Source organism: Erythrolamprus reginae, chromosome 2 (genome assembly GCF_031021105.1).
Source record: "Erythrolamprus reginae isolate rEryReg1 chromosome 2, rEryReg1.hap1, whole genome shotgun sequence".
Taxonomy (NCBI): domain Eukaryota; kingdom Metazoa; phylum Chordata; class Lepidosauria; order Squamata; family Dipsadidae; genus Erythrolamprus; species Erythrolamprus reginae.
Genome location: NC_091951.1, coordinates 204,093,219 through 204,115,165, shown reverse-complemented (window position 1 = coordinate 204,115,165; position 21,947 = coordinate 204,093,219). Strand labels below are relative to the sequence as shown.

At 41.1% G+C, this 21,947-nt stretch overlaps 1 protein-coding gene across 1 annotated transcript in view; it reads left to right on the top strand.

The window, feature by feature from the left end:
- Positions 1-21,947, top strand: part of PDZD4 (PDZ domain containing 4) — a 32,066-nt gene that overhangs the window by 7,229 nt on the left and 2,890 nt on the right. Inside the window, exons 2-7 of the mRNA XM_070736122.1 lie at positions 7,946-8,217; positions 10,638-10,728; positions 13,425-13,523; positions 19,316-19,378; positions 19,667-19,768; positions 21,302-21,412. Of these exons, the coding sequence (XP_070592223.1) occupies positions 7,946-8,217; positions 10,638-10,728; positions 13,425-13,523; positions 19,316-19,378; positions 19,667-19,768; positions 21,302-21,412 (738 nt within the window). The remainder of the gene's footprint in view (positions 1-7,945; positions 8,218-10,637; positions 10,729-13,424; positions 13,524-19,315; positions 19,379-19,666; positions 19,769-21,301; positions 21,413-21,947) is intronic.

Below are 21,947 nucleotides of genomic sequence, written 5' to 3'. Positions count from 1 at the left end.
GAAATAAAAGCTCGGAATTTGGGTGGGAGGAAGAAGAGGAGGAGGACAGTTGCTGCCCAAAGCGAAGGGGATGTTTCTTTTCTCTGGGCGCTGGCAGAGGTTTATTCCCTCTCCAAGCGCCCAGAGAAAGGAATATGCTTCGTTCGCTCTGGACTTCCAAAGCCTCCTTAAGCACTACCAAAAGGCTCCTCTAGTAGCCCAGAAAAGCCCAAAATGGCCGGGATTAAAGGGGAAATGGCAGGAATCTGGCTAGGCCTTCATGCCATTCCGGGCTCAGGTTCTTAAGTAGAAAATGGTTCTTAAGAAGAGGCAAAAAAATATTGAACCCCCGGTTCTTATCTAGAATAGTTCTTAAATAGAGGCGTTCTTAGGTAGAGGTACCACTGTATACTGATCTGGACCTTTACAACCCAGGTGTTAAAGCCTGTGGAGGAATATTATGCCTAGACAGAGCTACATGCTAATTAAATAATGTAAAGGATAGCTTTGAATATGAGACATTGTGATATGTAGGATGCTATCTATAGGTTTGTGAATTGTCTAAGACCTGGTGACCTGGCTGTGGGTTGGTAGAAAATGCTGGAATGGGATTAAGATGGTCTTTTGCAAAGTAAGGTTGGCATCAATGCTTGACTTCCCAAGGGAAGAAAATATTTTTGCACAGGTAGTCCCGAGTTAATGATTGCCCTGTCTAATGATCACTCAAATTTATTATGGTGCTAAAAAAACAGGTTTATGGGTAGTCCCCAAATTTACAGTGATTGCAGCATCCCATAAACCCAAAATTGCCATATGGGAACTTCTGCCTAAGTCAATGGAGACGCTGACGGTAAGTTGTAGGTCACGTTCACATGATGTCACCTTTAATGACTGCAGGTGATTTGTTTAATGACTGCAATAAAAGTGACAATGTAAGTCTGGCGTGGTCGTGTGATGAGGCTCATTGCTTAGTGACAGAATCTCAGGTTCCAACTGCAGTCATTAACTAAGGACTACCTGTAGTTGTGGCTCAGATTGACTTGACTTGAGCACAGTATTTAAAAGTTTGACAGACCAAATCCATCAAATTAAAGCATTGTGTGGTTGTTTTTATTTGGGTTTGGTGTGACTTGCCGACACATTTGTAAAAGGATGCAGTGGTCAGGCCACACCAAATTATGTAGACAAAAATAGCAACACTACCAGTATTAAGGATTCAGTGGTGGGTTGCTCCCGTTTCAGCCCAGTTCTAAGAACCGGTAGCGCCAGCAGTGAGAGGCTCCGCCCACCCACCCGGAATGCTTCTGTGCATGTGCAGAAGCATCAGGCACATGCACTCGCGCATGCACAAACTGGTAGTAAAGGTTTTTAGAACCCACTACTGTAAGGATTATATGCATAATCAATACCAAACCAAAAAATAGATGGAGAAAATATAGTATACAGTAATTCCTTTCTTTTTCTTATGTTCAATGCACATTCACACATGAATATATAAAATCCTGTTAAGGATAGGGATGTGGCTATTTCTTGTAGTAGAGACAGATACATACACACACACACACAGACACATACAGAAAAAAAACATTGGTTAAGCTGTGTTGTACACAAAGACATATACTGTAATGCATACAACACAGAATGGCATTTATCAATGCAGTGGGAAATAATATAAACACCTTGTAGACATTCATTATATTTTCACACCAAAAATAACAAATAATGTCATATGTATCTAGAAAAATATCTCCAATTTCTGGGATATCCATCATTTCACAATGCTTCTTGTGCATACGTAGTCGCTTCTCCCAGTTGAAACGATTATAGTAGACACACAGAGAAAAAAATCTCTCTAGCGTGCACACTTGCTTACGGCCTCCTCTGCTGTAGTGGGACCGAACCTTGCATTCTAATGTTAGATTCCAGCCAAAGGTTTTTATAAAATCGGGGAGGGGAGATAGCCATGGCTCAGCTGAAAGATGGAGAAGGGAAAAAGACTTTAGATGGAGAAAATGATGATCACTTGAAGAGCAATCTGGGCAAAAGGAAGAGGAAGAAAAATAAACACACAATGGAAAGCTATGGGGAACCATCAGCTGAAGGGCTGATAACACTCCATGAATGCGATTGGCATTTGTTATAAATTCCTACAGGGCCTTCCTCAGGCAAAGAATGTCCTCCCCATTCCCACCCACAGCCCCTCCCCAATCCATTTGTCTTCCTCACAGTTTTTGTAATGTAGCCTCTTTTCTCTACCCGGTAGTGTGTTTGATATGCTGCCCCCCTCCTCATCCACAATCTTCTCTGTTATTTTTTTACTTAAGATCTTCACTCTCCGTGGAATGTTCCCCTGGTGGTCCTCAAGGCAAGCGAGCAAATTATCTATTTCCCCAGATTTCTCCTCCTGCCCACCTTGAACTTCCACAGCCCCAAATGGGAGAGGGAAGAAGAAAGGGGGATCATTCATATCCCCCCACCTACCCACCCACCCTTTCTAGAGTTCGAGGCAAGAGAGTAGGAAGGAGATGTGCTTTGCTTTTGATCCCTTTTACCCATATTTTCCTTTCCCCCCCTCCCCAGCTGCAGATGCCTGTATCAATCACTTCAGTTGCCATGGTAACTGCAGCTGCAGTGATGGAAAAAGGGAGATGCACCCATGCAGGCACTCACACACACACACACACACACAGAGTCTGCTCAGCAAAAGGTAATGTGATACACGAGATCCTTCTACATACAGTATGAGGATGCACCGCACAACGACAAGCTCACAGGTGCATCAGTTTGTGACGCATAATGAAGTGGTGGCTGGGCAGGTTCCCACGGTAACTGCATCATGTCTTACATTTTGTTTGAACATGACGGAACACACATAATGTAGGAAATGGGTGTGTGCCTTCTGGAAACCCAAATAGGGGGAATGTACCATAGGGTTTGTACAATGAGGAACTATAGGCATTATATATTATCAGTTTTTGAGGAGAAATGCCCTTGGAACTTCAGGAGTATGAGGATTCTTGAGAATTGCCAAAGTCAGGAGGATTTTTTCATTAAGGATTTATCTGGCTTCAGGAATCAGCTACTAAAGTCAGATAAACTCCAAGGACAGAATTCACGACAAAAGTTCTCCAGTGGTTTTTTATTTTTTAGTGGCACCATCTTTTTAAGTACAGAGACACTGGAGCTTTGGGGAGGTGCATAGGGTGTACTGGTAATAGCAAGCCAGGATTACCTCTAATGCAGCCGCTCTCTTGTTTCTTTGATTTTTAATCCAAGGGTTCCTTTATTGTGCCTTCTTTTTAACTTACCAAGGCAGAAGAACTTTGAACTTGCTTATTATAGAGATGAACAGAACTGAAAGTGAGCTGATCATTAGGCACCCTTGCAAGATGAGTCTCCGTTGTTATCTTTCTTTCATTCCCAAGACTGGCATAAAAGCTAATTTCAAATAGCCCTTCTTGTTTCAACTTATCTGGCCTTTGCAACCCAGACATTATTATTTTCACAATGTGGAGCCAATTTCCAAGAATTCAATCCCAGATAATATGGCAATGGTAAAAAAAAACCAAAACAATGAGACTTGGAGTCCATCTGCACTGACAGGGTCGTTTTGGAGTGCATTTCCAAATAATGCAGTCTGCGTTGGGCTAAATGGACCGTGAACTCCACTAGTTGTTTAAGGCACCTATTCTTTAAAAATAGCATTATTTTGGTTCACTTCACTGCAGACTCCTTTTCTTTTTTAAGCTCAAGCCAATTATAATGGAGCAACAGTGTGTTTTGCGTTTCTAGCAGACCCATCACTTGAAACGCACTGTGGTTGTGTTCGTGAAATATGCCAGTCAAATGATGTATATTATTATTATTATTATTATTATTATTATTATTATTATTATTATTATTATTTATTAGATTGGTATGCCGCCCCTCTCCAAAGACTCGGGGCGGTATAATAATTTTGAATTATCGTCTTTAAATAATACTGTATGTTGGAGTCAGTCAACTTTCAAAAAGCAAGTCATGAATCCAAGTCAAATATAAATTTAATTTCATTTATAATCTGTTAAATATTATGTTTGACTAATATGTGCACTGTGTAATTTCTTCCCTTCTGATATCATAACAACTGAGGTATAGTGGTAATTTCTGGAGACTTCTGAGTGCTGCCCCAAGATTTTGAGGAACCACCTGAGCCTTAAAATATAAGCCCCTCTGAAGAAGCTACAGTGTATATTGCTTTGTTCAATTAGGGGCACTTGAGTCTCTGAACCACAATTTCTGGATAAGCCGAATGTATGAACTGTCCACTGAAGCTTTTTCAACAACCTGATTAAAATCAACCTTGGCTTCACAATGAATGAATCAAGCTACTATGGCAAGCAGGCCCACCTAATAAATCAGTATAACTGTCAACCACAGATGAACACCGTCTGCCTGATTAGGGAGATGCATTTGATTTGGAGTTCTCTCAAGAGGTCTGTCTAAACAGAAGTGCTGCTTGTGTTAGATTTGTACAGCCGTTATTTGGGAAGAAAAATTGAACAGATTTCCTTTACCTCGTTTTGTGTGTTTACATTTGGCAGCAATAAGGACTTGCATTAAGATAGGGTAGGGTTCTCAGCCATTTTAGAGGATGATGAAGATGGATACTAACAAACCCCAGCATGCAAATAGATAGCGTTGTGCTTTCATCTTACAGAGATGGGAAAGGTATGCTGGATGGTCATATGTTTCAGGAATGGTTCTCTGAATATTCAAACTGTAATGGGAGCTGTTTCTTCTACACAGATAGTCCTCAATTTATGACCACAGTTGACCCCAAAATATCTGTGCTAAGCGATACAGTTACAGTGGTACCTCTATCTAAGAATGCCTCTACTTATGAACTTTTCTAGATAAGAACCGGGTGTTCAAGATTTTTTTGCCTCTTCTCAAGAACCATTTTCCACTTACAAGCCCAAGCCTCCGAAACTGTAACCAAAAAAGGCAAGGAGAAGCCTCTGTGGGGCCTCTCTAGGAATCTCCTGGGAGGAAACAAGGCCAGAAAAGGCAGGGAGAAGCCTCTGTGGGGCCTCTCTAGGAATCTCCTGGGAGGAAACAGGGCCAGAAAAGGCAGGGAGAAGCCTCTGTGGGGCCTCTCTAGGAATCTCCTGGGAGGAAACAGGGCCAGAAAAGGCGGGGAGAAGCCACCATGGGGACTCTCTAGGAATCTCCTGGGAGGAAGCAGGGCCTCCACCCTCCCTGTGGTTTCCCCAATCGCACACATTATTTGCTTTTACATTGATTCCTATGGGAAAAATTGCTTCTTCTTACAAACTTTTCTACTTAAGAACCTGGTCATGGAACGAATTAAGTTCATAAGTAGAGGTACCATTGTATTGAGTTTTGCCCCTTTTACAATCTTTCTTTCCACAGTTGTTAAGTGAATCACTGCAATTAATATGCCAATAATGTGATAGTTAAATGAATCTTTGAGTCCTCGGAGAGGGAATGGCATACATACAAATCCAATAAAATAAATAAATAAATCTGGCTTCCCCATTGACTTTGCTTGTCAGAAAGCTGCCAGAGGTGGGGACATGACCTCGGGACATTTTAACCATCATAAATATAAACCAGTTACCAAGGATCTGAATTTTGATCACGTGACATGGGGATGCTGCAGTGGTCATAAGCAAGGGGAAATGGTCATGGCACTTTTTTCAGTGCTATTGTAACTTTAGTCACTAACCAAATGGTTGTAAGTTGAGGACTATCTTGATTGGGCACATTCCCAGTCTTTCTACAAAACAGGTTTTGGACAGTTAGCCCCAACTCATTCTCACACTAAGCACCACTTGAGCTGTGGTTTCATGTGGCACCATAGCACCACTTATAAGTGGCCCCAGCTAATCAGACGTTCAGATGATGTAAATGGATGTGTCTACCTTTTCAGGAGAACAGGCTCTGAGTCTTAAACAACAGAGGGATCCTTTCTATAAGAACTGTTGGTAGCACTAAGTATGAGTAACTATTCTGCCACTGCCTGTGTTTTTAGTAGCTGTACACAATACAAATTGAACAGAGGCATTTAAAAAAATAGATTAGAGCAATGTTTCTTAACCTTAACAACTTTAACTCCCAGAAACCTCCAGCTGGCATGCCAGAAACATTGCTTTATAGGATAGAGAGAGAGACATTTAGAAGGCAAAAACAAAAGCAAAAAATGGTTAGGTATAGAGTTACCTATAGAATTTCCAATACATGGTTTGGATACAGTGATACAATTAGTAGGCTGAAGATGGCTCTTTCTCTAACATGTAAAAAACCCCATGTAAGACTTTTTAAATTAAAGAATATTGAGCTTAATGAGCTTCCATTCCCAGCCTCAGGTTTATTACCCGTGAGAGTTAAGCCTATTTTACAGATAGTTCTGAGGATCAAAATTGGATCTATCCTCATATATGTTTTACTGAGTTCCTTGATTTATGAATTGCCCATAACATTTAGGGATTGTCTGTATTATAGAAGCTGAGCACTGAATAAATAGATTTTCCTAATAATGAAGTCTGTCCATACGTTTGTCTTTGTGCTTTTTGCATTTGAAGCAGGACCCCAAAGGACTACTACATTTATATGAATAATAATTAGTGCATTTTATTGCTGCAGTTCCGTTCTGTATCACTGTGAATGATTTCAGAAAAAGGAATTGCCAGACAAGGACATTTCTCCTGATACAACCTAGAAAAGTGACATTCCTAAACTGCGGGAGATTCTTGTCTTTTTTAGGAATTCCAATGAAACAATTTGTAATAATTTGCATGAAAGCTCATATAGAATTCTAGGATAAGAAGGAACTATAAAAATCATTAATTTTTAATTAGTAATTAGTGTACTTAACTGTTATCGTGCCAATTTTATTGTATTCTGTTTTACAATAATTTTTTTGCTTTCTTGAAATAATGATGACCAAACTGCCTGACTCAAAAAACTGTGCAGCTTTTCTACTGCTAAATTGGGAAAATTGAATCATGTTAGTCTAGGATCCTAACCTAACTAGTCATCTAGGGTCAAAACTGTAGCCCTGTACCTTTCCTACCTCGGCATCCTCTAGAGCAGTGTTTCCCAACCTTGGCAACTTGAAGATATCTGGACTTCAACTCCCAGAATTCCCCAGCCAGCATTCACTGGCTGGGGAATTCTGGGAGTTGAAGTCCAAATATCTTCAAGTTGCCAAGGTTGGGAAACACTGCTCTAGAGGATGATGGTGATGCAAACTATAATCCAAGATCTCTGGAGAATATGACATGGTCAAATGCTAAAGTGGAGTGAATGTGAAGTTTTCTGAATGCAATTTCTGGAATTCCATAATCACCTGCCAACAGATTGGGATAATATGAATGTGATCTGGAGGGGCTGGGAATGTCTGAAGGGCAGCAGCCAGGAGAAAACCAGAGGTGAAAGCTTTGTGGTACCATATCTAGAAATTTATGTGAAGATTACCCCCCTTGCACAACACACGTATTCAAGATGTATAATACCCAAATCATGTTGAGTTATTTTGGCTCCTAGCATAACAATTTTTCGTTCTCTGTGGACATGAAAATACAGTGATAATATCTTAAATAATTTAATGATCAGCTGCTCTTTTGTGATATTTAAAACCTGCTGTTAACCCAGCAATCTCTCTTTGTCTGTTGTTACAATGGGCTCTTGCAGCAGAGAATGGAGGAAAAAGCGAATGGCAATCCCCTTTTGGCAAATAAAATGGAGGCTGCTGTTTCCATCATACAGAAGAAAATATTTCAGTTTTTAAAAAGCGGGGGCAGGGGAGCCATTTTGGGGTAGTTGTGAAATCAGTACTGTATGAATAATATCTCAAGTACTGTATAAAGATATTTGAGGATGACTTCACAGTGGACACATGAAGAAAGTGAAAGGATTTAAAATGTGCTGACATCCTCTTTCTCTCTTCTTCCCGCTTCAGGTGAATGGTCAGGAATTGTCCCGTCTCTCCCAGGAGCAGACGCTTGAGGCCCTCCGGTGCTCCAAGGAACCTTTGGTCATCCAGGTGTTGCGGCGCAGTCCTCGTAGCCGGGGTGGAGGTGGTGAGGGCTCCACCTCTCAAGGAGATATCACAACCCTGGTCGATAGTGGAACCCAGACAGACATCACCTTTGAGCACTTAATGGATCTAGGCAGGATGCGGCCACCAAGCCCTCCAGCTGTGAGGATGGAACCCTATGGGCTGCCTGATCTGTAAGCATTATCCTGAGGAAGAAGCAATATCGTCTTGTCTTCTTTCTTTACTTATATCCAGGGGTGGGCAGAGGGCAGAACAGGGTGGAACGCAGTTCCACCAGCGGAAATGAAGATGAGTGCGCAGCTCCAGCTGATCGGCGGCTGTCACTTCCTGGATTACTGGTCTGGTCTGGGCTCTCCTTTTTTCCCCTACTGCTGCTGCTGCATCTGTGCTCCTTGCTTTTTTCCTCTTTCCTCCTTCCTGGCCTCGAATGAGCTTCCCTCTCTCCTGCCCAGCTCCCCTCCAGCCCCACGCGGCCACCTCCTGCCTGAGGTGCAAGCAGAAGGTGTGGGTGGAAGCGGCACTGGCAGCATTTATGCTTCTGGCAGCACCTGTACCCCTAGCTACCCAGCCTGACGTGGGGGGGGCGACCCAGGAAGGAGAGCGCGGGAAACGCGAAGCAAATTGTCACTCCAGCGAGCGACACTGGTAAGGTTGTAAGTCGCGGACTTAACAGTTCACTTGAATGATGATGATCGTTCAAGCCGCTCCCACCTGGTCACATGGCCAGCAAGCCACTACTACCCAGTCACATGACCATTAAGTCACACCCACAAAATAAGCCATACCCACAGTGTGGCAGTAAAAATTTTGGCTGCCCATTACTGCTTATATCTTGTACATGTCTGGTACAAGCCAGTCTAGAATAGGTAATAACATCAATCTAGGACAGTGATGCTGAATCTTTTCCCTCTCGGGTGCCGAAAGCACATGCACATGTCCTATCACACACATGCGAGTGCCCACACCCATAATTCAATGCCTGCAGAGGGTGAAAATAGCCTCCCCTGCCCTCACCGAGGCCTTCTGGAGGCTGAAAACAGCTGGTTCCCTGACTTTCAGTGGGCCTGGTAGGCTCATTTGTTTGCTGTCCCTAGGTTCTAGAGGCTCCCCCAGAACCTGGGAAGGGCAAAAACACCCTCCTGCCCCACACGAGGCCCTCCAGAAACCTAAAATGCTCTCCCAGGGCCTCCGCACGAGCCAAAAATCAGCTGGCCAGGGTGCACATGCATGCTGGAGCTGAGCTAGGGCCACGGCTCACATGCCAGCAGATATGGCTTGGCGTGCTACCTGTGGCACACGTGCCATATGTTCACCATCACTGATCCAGGAGATAAAATCCTAACATGTATTAAATACAGGTAGTCCTCGACTTACAACAGTTCATTTAGTGACCTGTTTTGGTCTGCTGCTCGCCTGCAGAGCTGGCAGCAGAGTTGGACAGTGAGGAGGCCGGGAAGGGGGGACATGGGCCAGTCCTGGAGTCTGGGGAAGGCTTTGCGTCAGAGGTAGAGATGGGGCCACGGCCATCTGGGAGCTCTGTGCTGATTCCAGAGCCTCTAGAGGCTGACATCAGCGAGGCAGAGGAACAGGGGGAGCCTGTTCCCAGTGCACACATGCACAGAGCTTCCAGAAGGCAAGAACAGTTAAGACAAAAAAGGGAAACTTGGGAGTAAGGCTTGGCCCCTCCCACAAGACATTAAGGAGGAGCAAAGGGACCTGAGCCTTTGTAGGAAGCAACTCTGTTCATTCTGGTAGGTTTAAACCCTGAAGCTACGTCTTGACTTTGTGCTCCATTTGGCCTTGCCAAGATAATTGGCAATTAAGTCTTTGGCAGCCCATCAAGAAAGATAAAAGTGGGTGCTGATAAGCCTTAATCTTAAAGACTGTGGTAGACTATTTACAAACTGTTTGGGACTCATTACGGCTGTGAATGAACATAATTCATAGCTGTTGAAATAAAAAGAGGGTTGTTGGGACGAAGCATGATATTGTTACTGTCTCAGGAAGCCTTGGTCAGAACATGACTATTCAAAGTTACAATGGCACTGAAAAAAGTTGACTTACAACCATTTTTCACAGTTACAACCTTTGCAGCTTCCCCATAATCATAAGATCAAAATTCAGATGCTTGCGAACTGACTCATATTTATATCCTGGACTCACGTGATCATTTTTTGGGACCTTCTGACAAACAAAGTCAATGGGTACAGCCAGATTCACCTAACAACTGGGTTACTAACATCAGGTTCAGTGATTAACTTAACAACTAAAGCAGGAAAGGTCGTAAAATGGGGCAAAACTCACTTAACAGCATACATTTTGACTCAATTGTGGTTGTAAGTCGAGGACTACCTGTACGTGAAAATATCAGAATATATTATTGTGTCTTTTCAGAAGTAGAAATAATAAGCAATAGATTTTTTCCTTTCATATTGTCCTGTGAAAATCCTGGCTTCGTCTTACCTTTTCCCATCTTTCTAAGTTTGTCACATGAAGTTCTGGTATCTGTTTGCCTTTGGTGAAACTACACCTGATAGAAAAAGAGGAAGTAGGAAAGCGGAAAAAATTACCTTATGTTCATTTTTCTTCAAAGCCCCTCAATTGGACATGAATATTATGACCCTGTGGAATTCATGGAAGGAGCAGCTCCAGAGGCCGAGCGAGCAGAAGACTTAGAATACGAGGTGAGAATGTGTTGAAACTGGAACCCCATTTCAAGTTTCTGGCTGGAACAGGATTTAGGATTACCATGATATGTTTTTACATAAGAAAAAGCTCAGGTGTTTAAAATCAAAGCTAATGGCTAAAATCAACCAGCTTGGCTGATGCTTTGCTCAATAGGTTCCCAGATCCAGAAGAGACATTAGTGCAAAATGTTTACAGTCATGTTTTCTAAAAAGGGTGCATGTTGCACATGGAAAATATTTAAACGTTGTCTACAGATGCCAAGTATAGGGTTAGGGTGGTGCCTGTTTGTCATTGTGAGAGAAATTTGAAGCAGGGGTGAAGAGTTACTCATTTCGAATGATGGGAACAGCTTTCTCTGTCCAGTTTTGAACTCAACAGATGAGTTCCTTTAGAATTAGTGCCAAAAGGATCATAAAGGAGGAAACATGGTCAGTGGGAAGCCATGGTCTGAACAGGCAGCTTGCTATTCTTCTAGAAAAATCTAATTTGAACTGAGATGCTCAGGAGCCACTTAATGTCCTTGAATCATGAGAAAGAAAATGGAGAGGAGTGGCAAAAGGTAGCAGGATACTCTGCTAAGACCAAGGGGTGGGCTGGAATTTTAAACATGGCTCCTCTTTTTGGGGAGAGATTGGGGCGGGTTGCACTTACCAGCATACCGGTGCAATGTGCACGCATCCTGACAATTCAGGCATTCACACGCGTGTACCCACATAGACGATTTTGCTGCCACGCATGCACAGAGGCAAAAAAAAAAAAATAGCCAAAATCTCTTGCAAGCGAGCATCTCCTCGCAAGATTTTGCTTCTGCGCATGCTCAGGAAGCAAAAAAGGTCTAAAAAAAATATTTTTAAAAGGATGGCACCGCCCAACGGACTGGCAAAATGGCACTGGAGCGGTTGCGTGCAAATTGCGCTATCTGCGGGCCACTACTAGAAGCGTACTGGTAGGAACCCACCCCTGGGGGAGATGTGCTAAATCATTTTGTGGCAGATCCTCCTTATGGGTAGTCCTTGTATAACAACTGATTGCTTAGCAACCATTCATATTTATGGACTTCCCCAGAGCTGCTTAAGACCCGTTTTTGAGGTTACAGTGGCTACACGCCTCCCACACATGTGCGCGCGCACACACACACTCACAAACATACACACATGCACACACACAGGTCATGTGATCACATGTTATACCCTTGGCAACTGGCTCACCTTTATGATCATTTACAATATTCCAGAGTCACGTGACTGCGTTTTTTGGCAGGTTTTGGTGTTAATTTCCAATTTCTGGCAAAAAACATCCATTCGTAAAAAAATGGGTTCACTTAGTAATCACTATGTTCTTTTAGCAACCTCTGTGTTTGATTAGCAACAAGAAATACTGCAGAACATTTAATCTCTTAATCTAATTTCCACATGTAATGCTGGTACTTAGTTTCCCTGTTGATAGCCCACTGAATGCCACGGAAAAACAGTGCATCTGAGGTGACACAAAGGTGGTGGGTTTGTTATTCACACATTCATTCATAAATGCTCAGCTGAAATCACAGCATCAAGTGCTGAATATGCTTGTGCGAAATGAACCTTATTTAGCCATCTCTAAGTCACTGAAAGGGAGTGGTTGAGGGGGGAGGGTTTCCAGATTTTAAAAAAATGTTATTTTGAGTTCAAAGATCTATAAGAGTGCGTCCAGAAATGCAGAGGTATCATTGCGTTTTGGGTTTTTAAAAAAACCCAAAACACAGGTAGTTTTGTAACCATTCATTTAGCAATTGTTCAAAGCTATAATGGCACTGAAAAAAGTGACTTATGACCTGCCCTCGCACTTGTGACTTTTGTCGTTTCCTCATGGTCACTTGAGCAAAATTTGGATGCTCGGCAAGCAGATTGCAATGTCCCAGGGCCATGTGGCCACCATTTCTGACCTTCCCAGGCCAACATCCAATGCTCAAAAACAATGGAGGAAGCTGGGTTCACTTAATGACCCTCCATGATTCCCTTAACAAGTGGAATGATTTGCTAATCGCCATGGCAAAATAGCCAGGCTTGACTCATTTAATTCTTAAGCTTTGCTTAAGAATGAGAATTCTAGTCCCAATTGTGGTCATATGTCAAAGGCTACCCAGTAGAAGCAAGAAGTCTTTTAATGGCTTGGATGCTCCTACTTTGCACTGTTTATTGCAGACCAGATAAGCACATCACCAAATTTTGACAGCAAAACTGGAGAATTCTCTGGGAGTTTAGAGGGCTCCAGGCAACTCGCAGGTTATGAGTTGCGAGCTACCTACAGTACTCCTATCTTATGGATGGGTGAGATTTTTTTAAAAAAAAGAAAAGAAGACCTAACTTTGACCTAAACAGAGCTAATTCAATGAGATCTGGAACTTCTACCTTATGATTCTTGATAAATGTATCTTTTCTTTTATGTACACAGAGAATGTATGCACCAATAACGAATTCCTTGTGTGTCCAATCACATTTGGCCAATAAAGAATTATTCTGTTCTACTATTCTATTCTATTTTATTCTTTCTATTTCTAATTCTATTCTATTCCAGTCAGCTGACTGACTGCATGAAGTATTAAGGATCAGACTAAGTTCTTACAGAAGGAACCTTCTGTCCCAGGGCATCTAAGAAAGGCAGATAGATTATGACACTGGGTGATCTTTCTGTGGTGTTTCTTTCTGTCTTACAGGAGGTGGAGCTGTACAAACCCAGTCACCGGGATAAGTTGGGCCTGATGGTTTGTTATCGAACTGACGACGAGGACGATGTAGGCATCTACGTTGGAGAGGTGGGGTCAGGGGCAGTGTTTAAAGGGGCGCAGTAGGTTAAGCTAAAAGTGGGAAAGAGAGATCTACATGTGGGGGTTCAATGTATATGAGAACTGGCAAGAGTTCCTGATTTTGCGCTCTTGCTTCAACAGCAGGAAGTATTCATTTTGTGTTGGGGTGTGTTCCATGTGTACTTTTGTATGAAGGTGTTATTACTGGAGACAGCAGAAGCTCAGACTCCAAGTTGAGGTTAGGAGAAAATCTAGACTATTTTAATTGAGGAAGGAGCAATGTGTAAATTTTGTAGAGGCTTCCTTCTTAATGAAATAGCAATTTCTTGTCTGCATAGGACTAAAGAGCTGCAAAATTCCAGGCAACCACTAGATGGCAGAAAAGAGACACAGACCAGTGCAACCTTTGCTGTCATTTAGTGGTCATTCTGAATAGCGCAACCCAGGTTAATTTTTTCAAATTTAAGGGAGATTTTCTTTGGGATTATGACTTGCCTTCTCTATTCTCCGTGGGACCATCGTAGTTAATCCCTTTCAGTTGTTATATACAAACTTTTTTTTATGTAAAAAAAATCACATTATGGTTTTCAATGTCATCTCTGGTTTTGCCACAAGTCAACATTCCAGGAACATTTTTTGATTAAAATCCAACAGCTATTCAATTTGTAGCATTCCATACCAGCAGTCTCATTGTAAATGGACATAAATCAATAAAAAAAAAATCAATACTCTTTGAAATACCACAGTAGCATCTCTAGTGTACTATGGAATTTTTTGTTTTCTTTCCTCCAACAGTTGAATTTGATATAAATATGTCTTTACGTTTGAGATTGGATTTGCAAGACGTTTATTTTCAAGTCACTTATTTATTGACACTGTCCTACCAAATCTATAGTGAGCATATTTTGCTCCTTCCTCCTCACAGCTTGAAGGGATAGTTTAGGGCAAGCCATAATTTGCTGACCATCCCAAGATAAGCTTCCTGGCTCAATCAACATTGAGCCCAGATATTGTTGGGCCAATCTGCAATTGTAGTAAATGTTGTGGCAGGTCCATGTCCTGCTCAGCTGATCACGATGGCTCATCTAGAAAGAAAGTAAATAGGTTCTGATTCGAGGGCATCTTTCTATATATGCGTGTGTGTGTGATTTTTATTGAATATGTCTATATAAGTAAAAGATAAACATGAAACATAAAGGAAAGCTAAGAAAAAAATAAAATGTGAAGCCCCTACAGATAAAGAAAAAAAGAAATTGATAACTACCGAAGCAGTGTCTGATCTTCATTAAAGCAATAACAAACAACCATATTTCCTCTTCTCCCTCTCTAAGGTTGCACTAAATGGCTCCTCTGTCCTCTATTCATCCCATTTTTAGTCAGCAAATCCAAAAATCATCATTTCTTTTTTGTTTAATTTTCAGCAAAAAGTCCATTAATGTTTCCATCTTTTATAATAGTACTATTGTTTTAATTTTGGTCAATTTTTCCTTTCGGCAATTCATTCTTCTGTTGTGGGTATTTCAGTATTTCTCCAATGTTGTGCATACAATAGTTTTTCTGAGGTTACCATATGCAAAACCAGTCTTTTATGAGTCTTTTCTAATTGGTTATCCATAACTCTCAATGAAAAAAAAAATAGTTTCACATGAATATTGACTGTAAAATTCTTTGTATCATCATATGTATTTGTATCCGTATCCTTTTTTTTTTTCACATTCACTATGCATGGTAAGTTAATATGTCCATGTTTTTCATATATCCAAATCTGAATAGAAGTACTTTTATATATTTTAGAAAATTAGAAGTTCTCTTCAGCTATAATATATTGTGAATTTCAATTATTTAACCATATTCTCTCTCATTCATCCATAACTAAAATTCTTAGTCCATATTATGAGTCTTTAACTTTTTCTTCTATTTTAAACCTCAACAAAGCTTATATATTTTAGCAATTATGTGTACATCATTTGTACAGTTTGATTTCAAATACTGTTTTATGTTGTTCAATTCCAGTCACCTTTCTATCTATATTCTCTTTTCTAGTTGTGCATATGAAAATCATTGAAAATTAAATCACTCTGCAATCGTTTAACAAAATCAACTTATTGTTCTTAACAATTTTAAGCAATCTTTTCTATGGAGGTATGTCAGGGGTGAAATCCAGCAGGTTCTGACAGGTTCTGTAGAACCGGTAATGGAAATTTTGAGTAGTTCAGAGAACTGGCAAATACCACCTCTGGCTGGCCCCAGAGTGGGGAGGGAATGGGGACTTTGCAGTATCCTTCCCCTGGAGTGGGGAGGGAATGGGGATTTTGCAGTATCCTTCCCCTGCCATGCCCATCAAGCCACACCCACCAAGCTGCACCACGTCCACCAAGCCATGCCCACAGAACTGATAGTAAAAAAGTTGGATTTCACCATTGCGGTATGTATTATTTATTTAATTAGTTCAAAAGTACTTTAGCAAATCATATTCCAAATTCAGCGATTCTCCCTTAATTCATTTTAAACTTTCTTAGTTAGCACTATTGGCAAACATTTTGCTATTATTTTAAATTCCATATAATTATTTCTTTATTTTTTATTTTAATCCTCTGTGTTGAAGATACACTCACTTGATGTATTCTTCTGCTTTCAAGATCTCTATAGCATTTACATTCCTCCCCCCCCCCCCAAAATGTGCTTTAGAAAGTAGAATTGGTGAACCCAGTGTCCTTTAGCAGACTCCACTTGAGACTCTAGCTTGACCTGGAGCACAGGTGGGCATTCTCACAACTTAGTTTTGTCCACAAAAGCTCCCTAGGTCTGGGCTCACTGTCTACTTGGCAATTTCTGCCTCAGATTGTCCTCATAATACGAAGGCAGAAGAAAGTCTGCCATTTCTCCCTCTGGAACCTGGATTTTCTCCTATTGTTTCAAACCTCATGTTGGGGAAAGTAAGCAGTGGGGTACCCCAAGTTTCCGTCTTAGGCACAGTGTTCTTCAATATCTTCATAAACGACTTAGATGAGAGAATAGAAAGGGAACTTACCAAATTTGCAGATGATACTAAGCTGATAGGAATAGCCAACAGGTCACCAACTGGTGGTCCATGAGAAAATTTTGGTGGTCCGTGGAGAAATCTTGGCTCCCGGGGCGGATATGGCTGAGAACAATTAATCCAGCCCACGCATGGGAACACACAGCTTCACCGCCCAACATCACCCTGCCCACACACCAAGCCCTCCTTTTAAGGCTGAGCACAAGCCTCACCTTGAGTATAGCACTGTGAGCCACATGAGATGGAATAGGAAAGTAAGACCAAGAACACGCCGTGCGTAGCCGAATGGCGGAGTTCAGCAGCCTTTTGGACCTATATCTATCTTTCTGCAAGATATGAGTTTGCAACCCCCACTTCAGCCCATTTGCGCTGTGCTACTCCCCACAACAGCACCATTATTTTGTTCTGGCCAGAAAGGGCTGCACTCCTTTTTGCACATTTCACTATCTACAATGTTGCACATTGCACGTGCCACCCCCTATGATGGAGATTTACAGCCTCACCATGGGCCAATCCCATATTGTAGAGCTGTGGTAGTCACAGGACTGGCCCTTTGGTCATCCCAGAACAGCTCCTCCACTTGGATGCAGGAAAAGGAAAAGGAAAGAAGGCAAGGAAAGAAGAGAGAAAGAAAGGAAAGAAGGAAAGGGAAAGGAAAAAAAGGAAAGAAGGCGAGGCAAAGTAGAGAGAAAGAAAGGAAAAGTAGAAGAGGAAAGGAAAGAGAAGGAAAGGGGAAAGGGAGGGGAGGAGAGGGGAGGGAAAGAACTACAGCTGCGGCTGTGGAATATGAGATTGACTTTCCCAACAATATCAGCAATCCCCCTTCAAATAAGCTTCAATTATTTTGTAATAATTGCACTAACTTTAATAATTTTGTTGCACTTAAACAACCTTTAAAGATTTTGTTATGATTAAATAAGCATTTACAATTTTATTATAATTAAATAAGCATGGGGGAACTGAGATATCTTCCCCAGGCCTATATAGTTTATATATGGTATGTTGTGTGCATGTTTTTTAAATTATGGGTTTTTAATTTTTTAATATTAGATTTGTATTGTACATTGTTTTCTATTACTGCTGTGAGCCGCCCCAAGTCTATGGAGAGGGGCGGCATACAAATTTAATTAATTAATTAATTAATTAATATTATTATTAATAATAATAATAATAATTTACATTGTTATATTAAATAGGTGCATTTCATATTAATAAAATGGAAGTTTTCTGATCAATATTTTACAAATGTATTATCTTTTAAAAATAATTCATATTAGTGGTCTGTGGGACTTAAAATTATGAATTAGAGTCCGTGGGATTTAAAATTATAAATTTGGTGTTCTGCAGGATTTAAAATTATGACCTTAGTGGTCCCTGAGGTTCAAGCATTTGAGGACCCCTGCCCCAGATTATAGGCTCAAGACCCAAAAGGAATTTGACAAACTTGAACACCCTATTTAACAAAATGAAATTCAATATAGAGAAAAGTAAAGTCTTGTAGTTAGGCAAAAAAAAACCCAAAGTACACATATAGACTGGGTGAAAGCAGGCTTAATAGCAGTAACAATGAGAGGGATGTTTCATCTTAGTGGACAACCAATTAAATATGAGCCAATAGTATGCAGTGGCAGCCAAAAAAGCTAATGCAATCCTAAATTGCTTTAGCAGAGGGATATAATTAAGATCAAGTGAGGGACTCTATAAAGCCTTAGTAAGATCACACCTAGAATACTGCATCCAGTTTTTATTACCACACTGTAAAAAAGATGTTGAGACTCTAGAAAGAGTGTAGAGAAGAGCAACCAAAATGATTAGGGGACTGGAGGCTAAAACATACAATGAACAATTGCAGGAAGTGTAGTCTAATGAAGAGAAGGACCAGGAGAGATATGTCCCAATATTTGAGGGGTTGCCACAGAGAGGAGAGGGGGTCAACCTATTTTCCAAAGCACCTGAAGGCCATACAAGGACTAATGGATGGAAACTGAACAAGGAGAGATTCAACCTGGAACTAAGGAGAAATTTTCTGACAGTGAAAGCAATCAACCAATGGAACAGCTTGCCTTCAGAAGTTGTGGAAGCTTCATCACTGGAAACTTTCACGAAGAAATTGGACTGCCATTGGTCAGAAATGATGTAGGGTCTCCTGCTTGGGCGGTGGGTTGGACTAGATGACCTACAAGTTCCCTTCCAACTCTGTTAATCTGGTTGTCAGGGTTCTCAGTTCTACAAAATAAAAATAGAGGTATAAAGAACTAAAAGGTAATAAGAGCTAAGCTTTGAGTCAAGATAGAAAAAAGGATATTTGGCATTTGTTAGAATTGGGAAGGTTAGTTACAGGTTAAAAAGAGAGAAAGAAACATTGCCTAATGGAGGACGCCAATATACTTGGGAGAATGCATATGCCCATTTTCTGTATTTATGGTTTCTTATCTTTTGACCTGTTCTGGAAAGGAAAACTTACAGACAGAAGACAGATGTACTTCAAGGGACATTATCTTTTGTAAAACGGGGCATTTGACCGTGTTAGGATGCTGGGGGTTCTCTGCTCAATATTAAAAGTGGGCCTCTAGATGAGTATCTAGGTGTTGCTAGACAAGGTCCATGGTGAAAAATTACATTTACATTACATTTCAATAAGACATGAACAGCTACTGGCTTCTTAGCCCGGATTCAAGGTTAGTCAGTTCTCACAATTGCCAACCCACCAGAAGCAAAAAAAGCCCTAACAGTTCTCCTAATGTGATTTCTCTTCTACTAGGTCAGTCCTAATAGCATTGCAGCCAAGGATGGACGGATTCGAGAAGGTGATCGCATTGTCCAGGTGAACATGAAGGGAAATAATTTGGAGGGAGGGCGCTGTGGATTTTTAAAAGGACAGCTTAATAATATAATAGCCCTCTGCAACTCATAATAGACTATAACTCCCATCATACCCAGTCAGCAAAAACATTGGCTCATTGGCTTGAAATGTTGCATATCTTAATCCAAGATAAAAGGAGAAGATTCTGTTTGGGAAAGCTGGCTGAATTCTTTTAATTGATATATTCATTTAATTTGGTATGTCATCAACCATCAACTTGTTTTATTTATTCCTTTTCTTCACTTTTAGATTAATGGCATGGAGGTACAAAACCGAGAGGAAGCTGTAGCAATTCTTACCCAGGAGGAGCGAACAAACATTTCTCTGCTGCTGGCTAGGCCTGAGACTGAGGTGGGAAGTGCTTATTTATTTATTTTATTTATTTATTGTATTTATATTATTATTTATTAGATTTGTATGCCGCCCTCTCCGAGTGACTTGGAGTGGCATTTATATGTCACTCACTCCAAACGAACACTGAGTGGTTAACAATCGGAATAAGTACAACAATAAAACAGTTAAAATCTAATAATAAAAATCAATAATAACAATAATATAAAAAACATACATACTTAAAATCAGCCTAATTCCAGGCCTGCCGGGAAAGCCAGATCTTAAGAGCTTTTCAGAAGACTGGTCAGGTGGAGATAATGCGGATCTCTGGAGGCAGTTGGTTCCAAAGGCTCAGAGCCGCCACAAAGAAGGCTCTTCCCCGAGGTCCCACCAACCGACATTGTTTGACGGACGGGACCTGGAGAAGGCCGACTCTGTGGGCCCTTACTGGCTGCAGCGAGGTATGAGGGAGGAGGCGGTCCCGTAAATAGTCTGGCCCTGAGCCATTTAGGGCTTTAAAGGTGATAACCAACACCTTGAATTGCGTTCAGAGACTGGCTGGCAACCAATGCAGCACCTGTAAAGTTGGAGTATTATGGGCGTGTCTTGGTAAACCTGTTATTGCATGTGTTGCTGTATTCTGCACCAGCTGAAGTCTCTGAACGCTCATCAAGGGTAGCCCCATGTAGAGCGCATTGCAATAGTCAAGACAAGAGGTGATGAGGGTGCGAGTGACTGCAGAGCAGCTCCTGGTCAAGGTAGGGCCGCAACTGGTAGACAAGATGGACTTGTGCAAAAGCCCCCCTAGCAGAAATGGTCCAATAAAAATTAACAGAAATACCTACAAGCATTATATATTCCCCCTTTCCATTTAATTCCCCTCATTCTTCTCTTTAGTAATCAAAATCTAACCTCTAATAAAAAATTGCAAAAAAATAAACATTATTTAACATTACCAGAAGTTGTAACCCCTTATTTACATATCAAAAATAATAATGTAGATATTGCAAACTAATCCGTTACACTCAGGTAAGCATCCCCCTCCCCCCAAAACCCCAGTCCAGTCAAGATAACCAGTAAGCATCACCAGAGATGGGAACTATTTTAGCCTTACTCATAACCAGTTTTTACTATTTTTTTCTTATTAGTTTCATAACTAATGAATTGTGAAGCCCAAGTGCAAATAATAAAAGGATTTGAATTTAGATTTCAATTGTCAATTGTCCTGATTTTTGGAAAATGCATTTGACAAGGAAACCTCTGGCTTTATTCTTGGTGTGGATTGTAGTACTTGCCTGATTTGAAGGGGGGGGGGACCTTTAATAAGCGAATTTCACAAATACTTAAACTGAAATGGGCTTAGGAATTAAATGCATCATACAACTTGGGTAAAATATGTTTCTGTATTGGTTGTTCTTAGTAGCTACTAGAGTACAGGCTAGTAGCAAATAACCAAGCTGATGAAGATTGGGCACCTTGAAAGAACCTGGGATGGAAAATAGGAACTGGAATTCCTGGCCTTGTTCATTCTGACTGTGTTCACCATTCCAGCTGTCCAAACGTTGGAAGGACAGTGACCGCGAGGATTTCTTAGATGACTTTGGTTCTGACCCTGAAGCTGGAATAAAACCGCAACGGCTGCTTTCTCCCCCAGACCAGCAGGTACGTGATTTAGAAGTGGAAGTTAACTAGTTCACAGTCAGGCTCTGCTCCCTTGCCTCCACAGGGCAAAGCTAGCTGCATAGATTTGATTTAATTGAATTTGATCCATCCCCCTTTTTTTCAATTTATGAAAAGGGCCCAGCAGCATTGTCAATTCCACTTCACTTCCACTTGTTTGCTATTTTGATTGGTACACAAAAAGGAGGTCGAGATCTGGCAGACCGTTGGATGATTTGCAGTAGGCCAACAAGCAAACCTGACTCCGGATTGTTTGAGAATAGGTAGAGTTGCCATGACAACCGCAACTGCCACCTGTACACCCACTTGTATGCAGTAATACTTACATGGTTAGGATATGTGAAGGAAAGCAAGTCAGATGTATATGGAATTTTGTGTGTATGTAAGGTCACCTCGGTGTATAGATCATAGGATACAGTGGAGAATTGATTATCTCCCAAAGCACAATTTTCCATCTGACTTAACTAAATGCAAAATAGATCGTGGAAGCTTCAAATGGGCCCAGAGCTGCATTAAT